Raw genomic sequence first — 19,234 nt, forward strand, 5'->3', positions numbered from 1 at the left:
CTGCTGCTCTTTGAGATATTTTTGTACATCTGGTTACGTGTGTGTGTGTGTGTGTGTGTGCATGCATAGGAAAAATGTGTGTAATATCTGCATTGAGGGAATTTCACAGCTCAGCTATGGAGAACCTTTTGCCCCAAGCTCTTCACATTAAAGTATGATTTCACCCCTAGCTCTGAGATCATTTCCACCTTCCCAACACAAGGTTGGCAGGGGACTGGGAGCTGGGAGATCTATAAAAACAAATCCCAAACTAGCAGCTGAGTTATAAATAGGAGCTCAAAAGCGGGCAAACTGATCGACTGCTGTGAAATATGTCCAATAGCAGTTCTGAATAAACCAGTGATTGAATGAAAATATCCCCCTTAACTTCTCTGAACACACATTTTTCTGTTAGTGGTGGGAGAAGCGTTTAGATAAAATCAATGCTACAGTGTAAACATGGTCTCTTAAGTCAGCGCTTCTCAACCTTTCTGAGCGACAACCCGCGAGATTACATGTGTTTGTGACCCCCCAACTCTGTGTGATCCGTCAGATGGGTCACCATGCAGCGTCCTCCACGTGTTAGGCTGGAAAATGGTTAGAATCCTTATAAATAAGGAGGATAAATTGGTTTTAGGTGGATTCGGTTTAATGCCGTAACAAGGCACCTACATGCCCAAAATCAGCTTCTCTCTAAGACTTAAAGGCAAATTCAGACTTTAAAGGTGGAGTACGTAAGATTGTCAATATTTTCAAAATAAATTAACTAAAAAAACAACTACAATTATAATTAGTTTTTTTTAAACATGTAGGTTCCAGTCTGTCCATATTTGATGCGTTATTAAATTCCAAGTTGAATTAATGACAAAGACCCTTCTTGAATGTTTTCTGACCAGTAAAAAAAAAAAAGTACTTTTTTTCCACCAGTAGGGGGAGTATAAGCCCATTTATTGCAGAGCGGCTCTGAGCTACAGCTCACAAGCGATTCCTGCCCTCATTGGAGCTGGCAAGGAGGAGGGGTGAGGGGTGAGTTTTGCTCATTACTGCCAACCTGTGGTGGTTTGTGGAGGTAGCAGTTTTGTGGTTTTGCTCACGACCTGGTGTTTGCCACCTGGTGGTGGAAAGAATCACCTTGAAATCTTACACACTGCTTTTAAATAAGGCGTCCGTATTAACTACGTTGTTCATATGTTAGTGTGTTGAAATGTTAAGGTGCTAATTTAACAGATTTTTCTCTGTATTAATGGTAAACTTTTCACAGCACTGTTTAAAATCCATTTATTTGACAAATATAAGGGATGTGCTTCACAATACGAGTCAGTTACGATTCTAGATGGTACAATTTGATTTATTAAACACTTAATGGGATTTTTAATTAATCGCTTTTCCCCATTGAGGGTTCATTCTGACGAACTTTATACCAATACTTCTGTGTCCATTAGTTCAAGTAACTAGAAGACATTTATCTCAACTATATTTTATTTATGTATTTTTTCCATGTAATCTACAGGAACAATGTGTTAGCTATAGTTCGGAGCAACAAGCTGCTTTTTCCTGGCCTGGAACGAAGCGGCTGTCACATGTTTGTAGTCGTTGTTTCCCTTTCGGCTTGTCCCTTTGAAGGGTCGCCATAGCGATGGCACATGTTTTATGTCGGATGCCCTCCCTGACGCAACCCTCTGCATTTATCCGGACTTGGGACCGGCCTTCAGAGAACAATCCTTCTTGGGGCTGCATCAGCATCAGGGGAGCAGGACTTGAACCGCCGACCATCAGGTCACAAGGCTCCACCACCTGAGCCACTGCCACAGCCGTCACATGTTTTTAGCGTTACTGTTGTATTTTATTTTGGCTTTAAACAACTTCCATATGGAGGAAGTCGTCCAGGTCGGGTCTGTTCTCATGTCCATAAAACCAAAATGTTTCCAAACGCTGCCTTCAATGATGATAAGTAAATCTACCGCTCCGTAACAGTAGCTGCACAGCTAGGCAGTGGTTCCCAAACGGGGGGTCCCCCTGTGAGTAATCAGTAGGGGGGGGGGGATAAAACTTGGGAGTTTTTACAATTGATAAATTTGTAAAAGTACTCATAGGAAATGATAATAAATCAACAAAAGAGACTTCAAGTAATAAAAAAAAGAACAAACTATGAGAGCATATCTGTCCCAGCTTGACCAGTAATAGTAATAACCAATGGTGAGTAATAATGAGAACACAGTATTTTGCATGTACCAAAATATTATCTAATATAATGAAGTTTGAAGCCAAACAAGTTACAACGCCACAGGGGGACTTTTCCTCCTGAACACAAAGAAAAGCCTGCAGGTTAATTTAGAAATAAACTTTCCAACTATCATGTATAGCAAAGTTGTTTTACTGAAGCAGCTTCGACTCGTAGAAAACTCCTCTCACCGGAAGTAGTTTGCAGAGATTCCTGGTTTAAAATGTTTCACACTGAAGCAGAAGAATGGATCATAATACTGACACGGTTTTAATTATAGTTACCTGCAAGACATCCACTAAAACTAAAGACGCATTTCTTAGTATGTTTCTTTGGTATATGAGACGGGAGGGGGGGGGCTCGACGTTATTTGTCGTCGATGAAAAGGGGGCCCTGCAGAATCAGTTTGGAGGCCACTGCTTTAAGGGAAAAAACTTCTGGTTAAGTGTCCAGGTGTGGCCTTTCTGCTTCCCTATGCAGCTGCGTTTCTGTCATTTAAATATTATGAAAAATAATAGTTTGTACAAGCCTTAGTTAAATCGGCACATGTTGCAGGGCAACACGGCACGATTAAATCGTGAATCGGCTCAGCCTCTACAGGTTATGTATTTTTTACAATTGTCTGACGACCCTCCGAAATGATCTTGTGACCCACGTGGGGGTGCCGACCCCCAGTTTGAGGCACATTGTTTAGCTGTTTTAACGAATTAAAAATTAGCATGCTTACAGAAATGAAGTTAACTGTTAAGTACTTTAAGTAGACTGATTAGAGTTAAACATTTCAGACATGCATTTTTTTTTTCACTTTTCCATTAATTTTAATGACTTTATATCTTTTTGAGGAGCTAAATCAATGTTTTTCTGATTTTTGGTGGTTAAATTGGAGTTTAGAGAGAAAAACACACATATTAAGCTGTTTCTTCACATCCACACAGTTCTCATTAATGACAGCAATACTACTGTCATATATTTATCGGTGCTTTACTGCATGATGTGTTGTTATGTCATGCTTAGCTAAATCTTCCCACAACCCTTTCTTGCGTGCAGGAGGAGAGGGTTGCGTTGACTGGATTCGGCTGTTCTCTTCACTGAGCTTTGCAGAAGTCATGCTCTGCTCTCTGAAGCTCCTACTACAACATTTCAGTCTCTGGTCTCTGAGAGGATCATGTCAACACCTTGATTCGTTCCTTTTTCAGTCATTCTGCTGCAGACCTGCTGCTGCTGCTAGCTTTAGCTGTTATACTGATGGTCTCAGGTTTCTGCTTACAATAATTGTCACAATAATTGACTGCATGGTGTCTAAGTTTGCAAAGAAAAGATAATCTCCACCCTTGTTTTACAGTTGAGATCTTTGTGCTATACTTGCTGCTTTGCAGCTTCGTAAACATTACCCATGGGGCGGCTGTAGCTCAGGAGGAAGAGCAGTTGTCCTGGAACCAACTGGAAAGTTGGGGGATCGATTCCAGGCTTCCCCGAACAGGCCGAAGTGTCCTAGGGCAAGACGCTGAACCCCAAGCTGCCCCCCGATGTGCCTATCAGGGTATGAGTGTGTTGGATGAGTGTGTGTGTGAATGGGTGAATGTGACAAGTAGTGTAAAGCACTTTGAGTGGTCTGTATGACTAGAAAAGCACCATAGAAGTACAAGTCCATTTACCATTCCATTTTCTCTTTATAAAAGGCTACTTCTTGGAAATTATTTAAGTAAAACATACCTTTTAAATCTATTTCCAACAGTGAAGTTATGGCTTTTATCATTTACAGTCAGAATAAGCTGGTGGCCATTTGGATTTGTGGATCTTTCTTTCATAAACCTGGGAAACGTTTCATTTTGGTGCAGTCATTCAACTTCCAGTGTCTAAATTATAACGAGATTAAAAGACAGAAGGGGAAAAATTGGGACGTTGATCATCATTACCTACATTTGTGCCTTTTTTTTTATTATTCATCCACCCTCTAGAAAATTAAGTGTCTGCAATGCTTCTCCTTTTGTTTGGACTGACTCATTAAATCAATTTATTGACACTTTTATAATCAGCTAATCAGTTGATCTACACTGCAATCAAGAGGAGTGTGCTGACACAGTGGGGTCTGAATAATCAAAAGCCGGGTTCTGTTCATTTACGCAGCCTCTGAATCCTGCAGGGCCTTGAATAAAATCAAACCAAGCAGAACAAAAGCTGACCTTTTCATAGTGTTGTAGAATTGGATCAGGTTTAGTGTAGAAATCCTCCGCCCAGCTCAGCGATTTATCTAGGCTTTTTTCCCCTCTTTAAATCAGTGCAGTAAGTGAACCATGCCGCTGCTGCCACCTCTTTAATGTTGGTCATCTTGCTTCTAGGAGATGGTCTCACTTTATAAACCTTCACTGCAGCGGATGCAAGCAAAGAGTTCATAAGCTCATAAAGTAAAGTAGACTTGGCAGCTGCATGCCAGGCCTCAGAATAATTATTTGACAGCAGATAAAGTTATTGATTGAGTAGAGTGAAAGAAAAAATGAGAATGTAAGCATTTCTTCTTTCAAGCAGGAAGTTGATGGATAGAGAAATGAATGTGATGGAGGCAGAGACCGAGACTGAGCATCGTCCTGCTACCAGTCGTTCATCTGTCGCTCTGATTTTTCTCCCATCAGCCTCACATTTCCTTACATTTTCCAGCAATAGTCTGGATTTTTTTTGTCTTCTTCTCTGCCATGCCTCTCAAGCTTTTATCCAGCCATCAATCTGCCTGCCACCCTACTCTCCTCGTCCTCTTTCCATCCATCATCTGACATTCCCATCTTCAATCCATGTTTAGCCTCAAATCTTTCTTTCACATTAGTCTGTCTGTCTTTATTTTCCTTCACAAAGTGTGTTTCAGCTTGGGACAGGGAGAAATTCCAGCAGTGTTTTAGATTTTGCCAACCACTGCTGCATAATTTAGCCACAGATGATGATTTTAATGAAATGCATGTGCAAAGCTAAATGATCTCTCTGCAGATTGCCACATGATATGTTGCACCATCACGCAACACATAATGGAAAATCTGTTCCACGTGTAGGCCAGGTTACAAAAAGGATTTCATCACAGCACCCTGATGGTTTACAAAGTAACGCGTTAAAGTAACAATATTACTTTTTGGGTAATAAAGTAAAGTATCACACTACACATAAAATACCAGCAACTAAAGGACTGTACAATACTGCAGTAACACTCCTTCCTGTGTTAACCAGCTGTGTGTGCAGTTCTGATCTGTTTAAGCGCTGCCTACATGTGCTGTCCCTGTGTGTGTCCTAACCCAGACATGTTGGCATAGAGATACATTTGAGTGAGGTAATTATTCATGTTTCCACTTCTAGACTTCATAGTTTTAGATCAGTGTAAGAAAACTCCTCTGTCTGCTACGTCAGCTGATCCATCTGAAAAATCTGCTGCTGTGCAAAATCATTCTGCTATCAGAGATCTGAAAACACTGAAGTCATACAAGACTATATTTCATAACGAATATCATTTCCTTTAGTGCACTTCACGGACTAAAGATACCAGATGGAAAGATGAGGAAAATAACTGGTTTTGTTAGAGCTGAATGCTCCTGAATGAGCAATGTTTAGATCACCTGGTAAAGCAGCCGCTTCTCACACGCAGCTAGGTTTAAGGTTCGATTCCAACGTCTAACTGAGCCGTTTTCTCATCTACAACTGGACAATAAAGGACACAAGAGCCCACACGGTGTTAAACATAATGTAAAAAAAAAAATAACAAAAAAAACAAAAAAACACCCCTGTACGGAACACATAGTATACAAATAACAGGTTTTAGCCTACAGTTTCCATTTGGATATAAAACAGCTATAAATAAAAAATAATCACGAGGAAACAAAACAGAATTTAATAAGAAAAACAGGTTTTAGCTGTGATGAGGTTGTATTGCGAACCTGTGATCTACAAGGTAAAGTCAAAAACAGGAAAGTATAGTTATATGTCGTGACATTACTTTTCAGCAGCAAGTACTTTCGTTGCAATTTACAGAAGTAACAGGTAACAAGTAACTAATTACTTTATTTGAGTGACGACCCAAAAACTGGTGAAGTGTCCCTCTAATGTGATAAAAGCCATAATAAGTGATTGACATTAATGTAGATTGGTGCTCCTGCAAGGTCTGTGGGCATGAACGAGTGATGGGAAATGATGAAGATATATCACATCCAAACAATCAAATTTTATAACTTGGGAATTCAACTTATTATGAACCTCTAGTTATCTTCAGCAGAACTAATACTTAGTTTTTTCAGTTACATCAAACTTTTTTATGTGAATCCTTCTGGGTCTGAAATAAAGAATGACGCTTTACGTAAAAATAAAAGGGTGCTGCTATCCACAGAAACGTTTTTCAAAGAACTGACAAAGGTTTTTTCATCGCATTAAATGTGGTTGAGAAGATTTTTTGACCGACTTATTGCAGCACAGTCAGAAGCAGGTCTGCATTGTGGGCTAACCCTGGCAAACACCTGAGGGAGACCCTCTGCCACTGCTGAGGTGGCATTTCTCTGCATGCACAGCAGAAAAGATGGAAATCAGACTTTCTTCTTTATGCCAAAGACATCTGGAGGAACTCGCGCCTTTATTGGATGTATGAACAAGTGAATACGAAGATCAAAGACATTTACTTCTTTTAAAACTTCCAAAAGTGTGAAACTATTTCTTTATCAACTCCTGATGCTTATTACGACTTATTACAACAAAAATTTCATTTTATCTTCTATTGTGGTTTATTAGTTATTAAAATCAGTTTCGGACAAGTGAAATATGGTTTATTTTGATGATCTGATGCCTAACCAATGAAAAGACGAATAACTTTCACATCTCCAGAAGAAATACCCTTATCAACAACTGTAGACGACTTATTATTAGATCAAGGCTGCTGTCCATGTCGACACTGTAGCTGCAAGGTAACTCGCACTTTCCACTTCAGTAATGGCAACAACACACAAGACTGCAGCCAGATTTTTCTGTGCAAAGGATTGAAAGTACAGTGTAAGGCGTACCTCCGCATCAGTTGCACAAATACAACTGTGTCACATGTTTTTCAGGACTGTGCTGAAATGTGGCCCTTTGGTTTTATCCCTAATAGTCCACAGAGCGGCTGTCGTACTGACTGCTTGTTAACTTTCAGCAGCAGCCATCACTGTCTGTGCAAGCATATGGCTAATTAGCATATTGATGCAGTTATTTCTCTTAATCATTGGGTAATATAAACAAACTCATGTGTTTTTCACTTGATTAAAACATTATAACTCCCCAGTTTCACTTAAAAGCTCAGAGTTTGTTGGTGTTTCATTGAGGAATAACAGCAGGCTGCAAAACCGGCAGTTTCAGTTGCTGCGTTTCCATTACATTTTTTTGCAAAATAAAAGCAATATATTTAAGTTTCAACAAACAACAACTGCGATCTGCAGGTGTTTCCATTGAAACACCTGCTTTACTTAGCACGTAAACCTCAGCTCTCCTAACATCTCATCTGTCTCACGAGATTTTACGAGAATTGCAGTTTATGCAACGTAGCCACGTAGCTTTTCTAGAGAATTTGCGGTGGAATTTTGATGCTTTTTTCCCCATTATTTTATTTTCTAAAACTCTGAAATTCACTGTTCTTTGTTCCTTGTCTGGGGACACGTAAATGTGAAAACTTTTGTGATATACTTCTGTAGTAAAACATCTGAAAAACCAAGTCATGGGAGCGTAAAACGTTTTTAGGGATATTTAAGACTTTTTTTTCAAAATGTAAGTGTTTCTACTTGGGTTTTTTTGTTTTTTTTTATTGCAATCTTTATTTTTTGAGCAGTTCTAGGTGTGATGGGAATGCACCTAGTGAAGCAGGTGGTCTTCACCCACGTAAGGCTGTTTCAGTGTTCTGGCCTTTAAAACTACAGATGTTAAAGATGTTTAGAAGTTGACTTAACTTTATATATATATATATATATCAGCATTTCAGCCTCACATGTTTTTATTTCTCTGCTCAGCTTTATTAACAAAATACTGCTTTACAGAGCAAACAACTAAACAGGAAAGCTATTAGAAATATCAATGTAAAAGATTAAAAATGAACAATAAGAACAAAACTCACAAGTAACAACTAAGTAGCTCCAAAAAACACAAAGCATGAAATGAACAGAAATCTTTGTCATGAGACCTTCAAGCGTTTCAACTTGGCAGCAAATTCGTTGAGACAAAGGTCTAAACACTGTGATTAACATCACCGTCCACAGAATAACAGGGAGATCAGCACTCTGGGAATGGACAAGGCTTTGTTGTCGATAAGGAAGAACAATGATATTTACATAAGAAAACACAAAGTGATGAGAAGGATTTTACATTTTTCCTCAAATTTGACATTTTCCTTTTATTTTCACCCAATAATTTTCCCTGCATTTTCCCGTCATTGCAGTTCCTTAATTCTGTCGCTTGCGATGAGTTTTTAGGTAAAAGAAAACGATTAGTGCTCGATATAAACGAATGGTTGAACAGTTCTGTATAAACTCGGTTTTTTACACATAAAACTTTATGGGTCGTGACGTTTCTGCTACAAGCTGTTCAGTCGAGGAATATCTGTTTACAGTCCTAATTTGTGGCACTTCTTTGTTTTAGACATGTGGACAAGCTTACATTTCACACGTTATCTGTTGATAATGAGCTGTAAGTCACCATACTGGGGAACGTTTCAGAAAGCAAACGTCTGGCTGCGATAGATCAGGTCGATCTCTGGTGTCTAAAATGCTAAATAACAAAAAAAAAAGCATTATTACATCAGGCCCGTATGGCTTTATATTCAGGCTTCCATGCCAGCGTTAACACGCGTTAACGTAGCGGCTGCTGCTAAGCAGCTTATTTTCATGGTGAAGACTGAGATGGACATATGGAGTGTTCCAGCCCATCTCCCAGCTCTCTCATCGCCACTACGTCTCATCCGTCTTCTGACTGGACCACCCTCTTTCTGTTCTCTCCACCCTGCTTCTTTCCCTTTCCATCCCAACACATCACACACCAGAGAAAGTCTTCATGGCAGCAGTGAAGAATTTGCTGCCAAATGACTCCTGAACCAGTGAAGCATGAGCGATGTCGCCAGACTGATTCAGACTCCTGTCAGAGTCCTGTTGAGCCGCCTGCCAAACTCTCACATGACTATGCTTGTATTTTTATGCATGTATACATGTATGTGTAAGTGTGTGTGTGTGTGTGTGTGTGTGTGTGTGTAAGATTGCATGCTAAAATCCTCACCTTTGTTTCTGACCCTGCTCTTATTCATCATTTTCTTTCCTTCTGTTGCTCCTCTGCTTGCTGTGATAGTAATGTAGACACTAAGGAACTCTGTGGTAAGTACACAGCACACACTCAGACACATTCCTACCACTGCCCTCATTCCCTCGCTTATCTAAAATTAAAAACCTTCTTCTTAGTTGAAATGCAATTATTTTTCCTTTGACATTTATTAATTCTGCTACTTTGGAATAATCTTTGTCATTTTTTGTCAAGAAGGCGAGTAAATCCTGCTGTGTGCTTTATGTGTGCGTCTAAAAAACAGATTACTTCGCCAAGCACATGGGAGACTATGAAGGAGTTCTGGCCTCATTGGAAACACTCAACCTGTCCATCCTCAAAGCCATGGACTTCACTAAAAAGGTAGGAATGGAAATGACATGGCGCCATTAAACAGCTCTTCTCTTCAGCTGGTTATACTTTTATTCTGCCACATATTGTCTCTTTACACCTGAAATCAAATTTATTAAGACAAACATCTATTTAATGTCAGAGGTGGAAGAACAAGGAAATGATGGTGACCTACTGTAAATACAGATCTTTATTCTGAGTAGAAGTGGATACATTCACTACATGCTGAAGGAATCTGTCTCAATTAGAAAATGTACTAAATGACCTGATTATGTATGTATGTATTATGTATTATGGAAGGACTGTTCATATGCATCACCGGCTTGAACTTTTTTATCTTTTTTTAATGCTTAAAACAGAAAGTCAAAATTGTGACAAATAAGGTTCACCAGCTGATGGCTTCTGTTGAAAACCTCTTCAGGCTTTGTTTATTTGATTTCTTTTTATCAGACTGATTCTTTTTATCTATTTGCTTGTTATTAGTCTTGTTTATGTATCTATTTTATGTTAATTGTGTTTAATTAACTTTTATACTTTTTATTAATTTATTTACTAATTAATTCTATTTTTTAATTCTATTTTTTTTTTTTTTTCATATTTATTGCATTTATTCTGTTTCCATTTATTTGTAAATAACTTCAACAGCGGGAACAAAACTAAGGGGAAAATGATCCAAAACTTCCCTGTAAGCTTCAGAAGGAAGTGAACTTTTGTAGCGTTGCATCCAGGTGCAGGTGTACCTGCATCATCAGTACATCGGCTTCGAACAGCGATCTCCGTACATACGCCTGCAGAACACCGACCCTGTAGGAAGTGGGCTTACAGAAACTTTAGCTCATTCCTTGCTAACAGAAAAGCTCAAGCTCTTGGTTTTTGTTGGTTATCTCACATTAACTTCTCTTTACAACAAACACTCTACAAATGTGAGATGGGTCTGGCTGCAGGGCTCCACCATGGTGTGTAGGTTCCATTCTCAAGCCACCATAGGGCAGGAAGAAACAAACTTGCCTGCACCCAGTCCTCCGCCACCTGGGAGGATAAAAAGGTTTGCTAACTGGCAATAAGACACAAGCAGAGGAGGAAAAATGAAAATAAACATTTGAGATATTAAAGTAACATGGAGCCCAAATAAAATCAGGTTAGAATGTGATGGTATGTTTGGAAAAACGTTGACTGTTTCCGTACGTCTGGCTAATATTTAATACAACGAAAACTAAACTGCAATAAGAATGTTACCATAGCAACTGAACTATAATTGTTTTGTTGCCATGTTGTGTTGTAAACTGTAAAAACATAACATTAGCATAACTCTCATAAACATCTTAAGTCTGTTCAAGTACACATACATGGTGGGCGTATCACAGACATGGTGGGCGTGTCACAGACATGGTGGGCGTATCACAGACATGGTGGGCGTGTCACAGACATGGTGGGCGTATCACACACATGGTGGGCGTGTCACACACATGGTGGGCGTGTCACAGACATGGTGGGCGTGTCACAGACATGGTGGGCGTATCACAGACATGGTGGGCGTGTCACAGACATGGTGGGCGTATCACACACATGGTGGGCGTGTCACAGACATGGTGGGCGTATCACAGACATGGTGGGCGTATCACAGACATGGTGGGCGTGTCACAGACATGGTGGGCGTATCACACACATGGTGGGCGTGTCACAGACATGGTGGGCGTGTCACAGACATGGTGGGCGTATCACACACATGGTGGGCGTGTCACAGACATGGTGGGCGTGTCACAGACATGGTGGGCGTATCACACACATGGTGGGCGTGTCACAGACATGGTGGGCGTATCACAGACATGGTGGGCGTGTCACAGACTTGGTGGGCGTGTCACACACATGGTGGGCGTGTCACAGACATGGTGGGCGTATCACACACATGGTGGGCGTGTCACAGACATGGTGGGCGTATCACACACATGGTGGGCGTGTCACAGACATGGTGGGCGTGTCACAGACATGGTGGGCGTATCACACACATGGTGGGCGTGTCACAGACATGGTGGGCGTGTCACAGACATGGTGGGCGTATCACACACATGGTGGGCGTGTCACAGACATGGTGGGCGTATCACAGACATGGTGGGCGTGTCACAGACATGGTGGGCGTGTCACACACATGGTGGGCGTATCACACACATGGTGGGCGTGTCACAGACATGGTGGGCGTGTCACAGACATGGTGGGCGTATCACACACATGGTGGGCGTATCACACACATGGTGGGCGTGTCACAGACATGGTGGGCGTGTCACAGACATGGTGGGCGTATCACACACATGGTGGGCGTATCACATACAGTTAAACGCAGCAGACTGAGACATGAACATCCAAAAAGGTGAAAAGGACAGGAGACACTGGACTTTTCTCATCAGTGTGTTTTACGTCATTTGATCCAAACAACATTACACCGTCTGCTGATTGGTCACTGCATTTTACATAGAAAAGTCTTCTCTGCAGTTCCGTAATGCAACTTATTTGGAAAACTTCTTTGCTTTGTTTCTTCCTATCACACATGCTGGAGGTGGCCTGACAGTGAAGCCTGCAGCCAGACATCCCTCCGTTTCTCTCTGATAACTCGACATGTTGCAAAATGTGAAACTGTCCCAAAATTAGTGCTGGGCGATATGACCATTTAGTACTATCCCAATATATTTTCATGGCATGTCACGATATACGATATATATCTCGATATTTACCTTAGCCTTGAATGAATGCTTTGGTGCATACAGTCACATCAGTAAGATGATTTTGTGTCTCCATTAAAACATAATTGTTCATACTGCATTAAGATATGCTAATTTAAAACATTCATGCCAAAAGGATGAAATTGTAATGAAGCAGTTAAAGCAGTGGCAGAAACATGTCATTTTAAAACAAAATAAAGTGACTTTGCATGATGTAATAAATGCAACTTATGAAAATAGGTGCTGTAGGGGGGACTTTTCAAATGATGAAATAAAGTTGTGGTACTGCTACCTTTTGTGGCGACACTTTTGCGACATACTTTGCATACGACAGTTGTTTGGTCAATATCCTCTCTCCAGTATCCAAACCACCACCAGATGATGGATCCTGTACTACTTTTCTTCGGAACAAATTCTTCCTCCTCCATTTTTTGTAACTCGCGCTGCTACTGCTACCGGAGTTCTCTGCTAGAAAAGCTGCGACACGCTGCCTCTCATGACGTAGCACGTAGCTCACGTTATGTACGTAACTAGGTGCTCTTGCTTTAACTCTCTGTGCAAAGCGGTGCAGAGAGTGAAAGAGTGCGAAAACCCCGCCCACAGCTAAAAAACAACTGCGTGACAACAGGATACTCGAATATGATGAATGTAGACATTTTCTATATCGCACAGGGGACTAGCCACCATATCTGGAGTATATTTGCAGTGGCAGAAACATGTCACTTGTATATTTGATATATCGCCCAGCCCTACCCAAAAGCATTGCTGTAGAACTACAAGATGATCATTAATCCTCAGAAGGAAGCTGGAAGGGGTTTGGGTTGTAAAGTTACACCAAACAATTTCCTGCAGGGAAACCAAGTTCAAGCTTTTCCCAACAGAATATTTTTAAAGCAACTTTTTTTTGTCTTTGCTGTCAGTTGTAGTTTGTTTGGGATTGAGGATGATAAAAACATGTGAATCACATCGACTAAGCACTTCCGTGTACAAAACAAGAGGCGCAGATCATCGTTAGCGTCTCCATCGGTCTGAGCCGGCATTGTGACACATTCCAAACAGGAAGCAGCAAAACTCCAGGATTATTTTCTGTAAATGAAGCGTGTGCACAACTGTTGCGTGCCATGAGCTGACACATACAACAGACGTGTACGATGCTTCTGGCCGGAGGCAAACACACACACATCACTGACTGGTTCTGCTGGAGTCCAGATTTTCACCAGCGGTCCACAATGACCGAGTCTGAACGAGATCAGACAGAAACAGTGTGTCCACTGCCACACACACAGACTCACTCACGTGTGATGTTTGTCTGTTGAGGGGAATCTTTGTACCTCTCTCTGTGTGTGTGTGTGTGTGTGTGTGTGTGTGTGTGTGTGTGTGTGTGTGTGTGTGTGTCAGCTGAAGAACAGTAATGTGTTATCCTAGTTTTTCCAGTGTGCTATATATAGCAGCTGTCCATGGCCATGCTCCTGTATTCATGTTCATGGGTTCTACAAGTGTGTATGTGTGTGTGTTTGTGTGTATATCTCTATCCGCCAGCTCTGTCTTTATCTGCCTTTCAGCTGCAGGCCATTCAGCAGCGCTCACACACACACACACACACAGTACACTTCTCGTCCCTGACACACAACCTGCAGCTACATTCTGTCTAATGAGGAGCCGTTGTTTAATCAATCAGCCGAGTGTCTCTCTTGTTCTGCTGCTGTATCACTTGCACTCTTTTCTTCTCCTCACTCTTATCCCGTGAGCACACACACACAAACACACACTAACCAATTATACCAACATGAAATCAGGCCCTTATTAGTCGGATTTGTTGCTATCAGTTCTTCCATCGGTGAGAGTTCGGGAATTTGAATGCTGTGTTTATTATTACAATAAATTTCTTCTTCTCACTCTCATCCCGTGAGTACACACACACACAAACACACACTCTGGATATATTGGTTTTGTTTGGATGTAATTTCCAGGTGGGTGTCAGGTAGGTCTGGGCGATTAATCGGATTTTAATCTCAATTACGATCTGGGTTTTCAACGATGATAAAAATAAAAGGGTGCGGTTATTTTTCTCTCTGCAGTTTCCTCTCCTGCTGTCTTCAGCTTCGAGCGTCTCTGGCGTTGCAGCGCTGTGCTGTAAACTCCTCCCACAGCCGCTTTGCTTTCATTCAGACACTGTTGCTAACTTGGAGACTTTCTCGCTAAATCTGGAGACTTTTTTTGTTAAAAGCGACAAATCTAGCAGCTTTTACTGGAGTTATTAGAGACTTTTCTGGTGTTTTGGCGACTGACTTGAAGGCACATATTGTTCTGCAGTTACTGTAAGGAAGGAGCAGCGGGGGCCTCTCCCGTCCTAAAGCACTCCCAGGCGGCCAGTCTCAGTCGGCTCCGGCTGCAGGTCAATGTAGAATAACTGCAGTAGGTTGTGGAAGTTCACCTAAACATAGTTTATACCGTTGTCAGTGACAACTGGCTGCATTATTTTTGTATACGTAGTTCGGCGAGTTAAACACTGTAACATCCCTCTGTTATGGGGTGTTACCATAGCAACGCTTTAACCAGCTGGTTCAGATCAGCTGTCTTTTAACAGGTGAATGAGAGAAACGCGCTGCAGCCTGACAGTGGATGTTTGGCATAATACGTACATCCAGTTCAACGTAAAATAGTTCCTATATAAGCGGTAAAAGTGGATTAAACAACTCAGAACCGTGAATTAGACGGTTATAATGCACGACATGGAGTCTAGAACACCACGACGCGCAGCGTTGTTTAAAAATACTGGATAATTGTGTTAAATAATCGAGATCTCAATTTCAGTCAAAATAATCGTGTTCATAATTTTTGTCATAATCGAGCAGCCCTCGTTGCCAGTTCAGATGGAAGCTCAGACAGCACTGGAAACGTGGCCGTTTTTCCTCCCACTCTTCCAAAATGGTTTTTGTGTGTAAAGAGTTGCTCAAATTTTCGGGCTTCAGGGCTGATTGGGGATTGAACTGGTTACAGATGGATACTGATCTTTCACCAGTCACCATCTCAGGGGCTTCAAGCAAAATGTTCCAGAAGACAGGATTCGATCTGCTGGTATTAAAGCTCAGCTCTCAGTCTTCAGGCCACACTATTAATGTATTAATAGTATTAATGCTACATGACCTGACACACACACATTTGAATTCATTTGCTGTTTGTTAGTCTTGTGGTCGAGTGTTTTAGAGTTTATCGCGTTTTTAGTTTGCTACAAGATGTTGCTTCCTAGTGTGCAAAGATCTTCTGTGCAGCGTGGCTTTCATGCAACCATCTGGACAGATGTTAACAAACAGACTGCTCACACAGTACAGGAAGGTTTTTACCTTTTAAAGATATTTAATGAGGTATTTTGTGACTTATGCACATTTGGTCTTTGTTTTCTTGCAAAACAGTGGTTGCATCAAAAAAACAGAAAGTAACTGCAACACCTGCACATAACTTCAAGCAGAAGGTTTTCCCTCCTCTGCTGAAGGAGTATAAACTTTGATATATGTGCAGTAATATCATCATTTTAAATGTGTGTTACTAAATGAACCTCGCAGCACAAACACGCCATCAGTAAGTGTCATGTCTGCAACCCAGGGTTGAGCTTTCATTCCTGTATTTTTACTGCGGCGTTCCGTTTGGTCCTACGAGCTCGGGCCACAGTCCTGCAGGGTTTTGATGTTTCCCTTCTCCAACACATCTGATTCAGTTTCATGAGTCATTTTGGAGATTTTCATAGTTTTTTGGATCCATTTAATTTGAGTCTGGTGGGTCGGAGCAAGGAGAGAATAAACCTGCAGGAATGCAGTCCCTAACGGGGCTGAATCAGGTAACTTTAGGCAACTGGTGCAACAAACTGGTTAGCTTTCCTTCCTGCTGATGTCACTTTAACCTTTCGCTTTGGTCTGAGAGCACATTGGAGCCACCTGGGCTCTGAGGGAACATATTGATGGATTTCTTTAAATATCAAATATCAATATAATGCAGCAGCCATAATATTAAAACTTCATGTGTGTATTGGTCCTCCTCCTGCCACAACAGCAGCTCTGAACTGGTCTGTACTGGGCTTTGGATGCTTTTCATTTGGGGCACAGTTGTGCTGTGGGACTTTGATTTCTTTGAGCTGTTATTGAGCGGATGTATCATCTTTCTGATTGGCTGACATCTGCATGAATCCCAGGATCCCTGCTGTCCCATCAGAACATAGAAACCATACGATCAATGTTCTTCAGTTGAGCTGCGAGGGAGTCTAGAGCTTTACAGAAAGGCTTTGGACTGGTCATGATGGTGGAATGATCTGAGAACATGCTTGGCTCTTTTATACTCTGTTCATGCTAAACTTTAATGTAAGATTTGTCCAATAATGCAGAATAATAATGACCCTTTTTTGCATGTTAAACTCAGTCTCTCTTCATATCATTAAAACAACATTAAATGTTTGGTGCTGGGCCAGCTCTGGTTTTAAATGGGCAGCTGGGACTTATCGGCTCTTTAGCAGAAGTCTGAGTGGACGGTCTGAGTGCTCCACAAATGGAGATAAGAGCCTATAAGTCAGTGGAGTGGTTGTAATAGCTGCATAGTTTACATTACAGGAGCCGTATTTCTCTCTCTGTTTAGCTGGGTCTGCGTTAGGATTAGAACAGACATGTACAAGTCAGCTCAGATGTTTCCAGGAAACGTGTTGCTGCAGCGTGCAGCAGCGTGTTGAAACATGCAAACACAAGCAAGTCATCCTGAGCATCTTAACTCTCCAACACAGCCACAACTTTATCGACAAGCTTTCTTATCATTTCTACATGGAACAGAATAAAGAGTATATTCCACTTGTCACGGTATTGGGCTGCATTATGCGCTATGTGTGTGTGGTGACTTGTGGGCGTTCCTCCTGAACGCTGGCATACTTGCGTCATCAACTACGCTTGATTGTTGCCAGTATTGGAACGGATGCATCCGAGGTAAGTCAGTTCTAGTTAGCACTCTATGTACAGGAGTTCTTTCCTTACAGTGTCATGTAAACCAACTGCATGTTAACTGTGCCTGACCAGCACTCTGTGTCCTATGCAGTGTTGGGACGGAGGCGTCTGAGAATAAATGGCCGGTGCAGGCGAGACAGGCTGTTTCAGCACCTTTATTAAACACAAGGCAGAGTACTGTCACCACAGAGAGCTGAACCCGCCAGTACCAGGGCTGGCATGGTTACATACAGTCATTTTTCAGCCTCTTCTCACTGCTCCTCTTCTTGACAGCCAGCCATCCATGGAGGCTTCAGCCACCAATAGACGGATCAACTAAAGGTCCAGCTGCATCTCTCAGGTCCTGTTTCGGCTCTTCCTGTTTCATCAGGACATTTCAGGTCCTGTTCATCTGCTGATAGGGTTTTTTGTCCTGACTTTTGTTCTTTTGTCCTCCATTCGTCCCGTTTCCTCGAATGTTTAAGGAAACTGCACACCATGCTGAGATGTGTTTCTGGAAGCATGTAATCGTGAAACTGTGTCACGTTTGTTATTTAGATGCAACTGAAAATGTACTTATTTGCTGACATAACAATGGTTCAGTGTGAGGCACGTAGAAGCCTTTTACAGTCCTTGAAATTCCTTTTTTCAGTGTTAAGTTGATCAAAAACACATTTTTCTGAAGGCGTTTAGGACTGAACTAAAAGGTTTGGGCTTTTTGTTGTATTTTTTTTTAACTAGAAAAGCAGACAAAGCAAAAGTTTGAAAGACCGTAAGAAAACCTTGAACTGCTTCTCAAAGCAACAAAAAGCTTAAAAAAAATACAAGAAATTCAGGCTGCAACTTACGAAGACACGAGGATCGCATCAAAGCTTTTGCGCAGTTCTGATCATTTCGCAGATGGAAGTCACGATTACTTCCACAAAGTGGAATCAAAACTTTCTGGAAGATTTATTTCTTCATTTTAGAGGTTTTCAGACCAAATCCATGCAGAAAACAGGAGAAAAGCTGAGACAGTTATGAGGAGGTGGAGTGGGTGGAGCTAAAAGACAGAGCGTGATATTAGATTGAGCAGAAGGCTGGAGCCGCAGCCATGGCCCTTTTTTTAGAGTCCAGTGAGAATTGATTAGCTCCCCATCCACCCCAGTGAATATAGACACAGAGAAGACCGAGAGAGACCCACTGTAATGTGCATTAGTGCTTTTCCTTCTTTTTAATGCTCCTGGTAATGCCTCAAAAGAATAAATAAATAAATAATTTACAAAAGGAGGTTTCCAGATTATTCATCTGAAATTTATACCACAGCAGTGTTGGCTCTGCTGCTCCCTAAAAACCTGCCAAGACTTTGCAGTTTAACAGGATATATGTAGGCTGCAGGCTGCTCCTGGAATAAACAAGCTCACTGTGTTTAATGTCGTGTCTCTGAAGTCTCAGCTATTCATTTTCACTGAAGAATATCCATCATCAACGCAGAAAACGTTTCATATCTGCAGCCTGACTGTTGCAGACCAGAGAGGCACCGGTTCTCTGACTGGTCCTCCCAGTCCTGCTCCCAGCGAGGGCAGCCAACACACCAGGTACTCATGCTAATGGGATGTTTCCATTCACTTCATGTGGTTTTCATTAATTTGATAGTCAGCCTTCAGACGCTCACCCCTGCCTGGCTTAAGGAAAATAATAATAAAAAGTTTCATGTTGATTAATAAACCTTAACCAACGTT

The 19,234-nt window shown here is 41.4% G+C and overlaps 1 protein-coding gene across 1 annotated transcript in view; it reads left to right on the plus strand.

Moving 5' to 3' along the window:
- necab2 (N-terminal EF-hand calcium binding protein 2) overlaps positions 1-19,234 on the plus strand; it is a gene marked incomplete at its 5' end in the record, with an annotated part of 220,142 nt that overhangs the window by 71,696 nt on the left and 129,212 nt on the right. Inside the window, 2 exons of the mRNA XM_079258623.1 lie at positions 9,521-9,546; positions 9,756-9,853. Of these exons, the coding sequence (XP_079114749.1) occupies positions 9,521-9,546; positions 9,756-9,853 (124 nt within the window). The remainder of the gene's footprint in view (positions 1-9,520; positions 9,547-9,755; positions 9,854-19,234) is intronic.

Source organism: Telmatherina bonti (assembly GCF_933228915.1).
Source record: "Telmatherina bonti genome assembly, chromosome: 2".
Lineage (NCBI taxonomy): Eukaryota > Metazoa > Chordata > Actinopteri > Atheriniformes > Telmatherinidae > Telmatherina > Telmatherina bonti.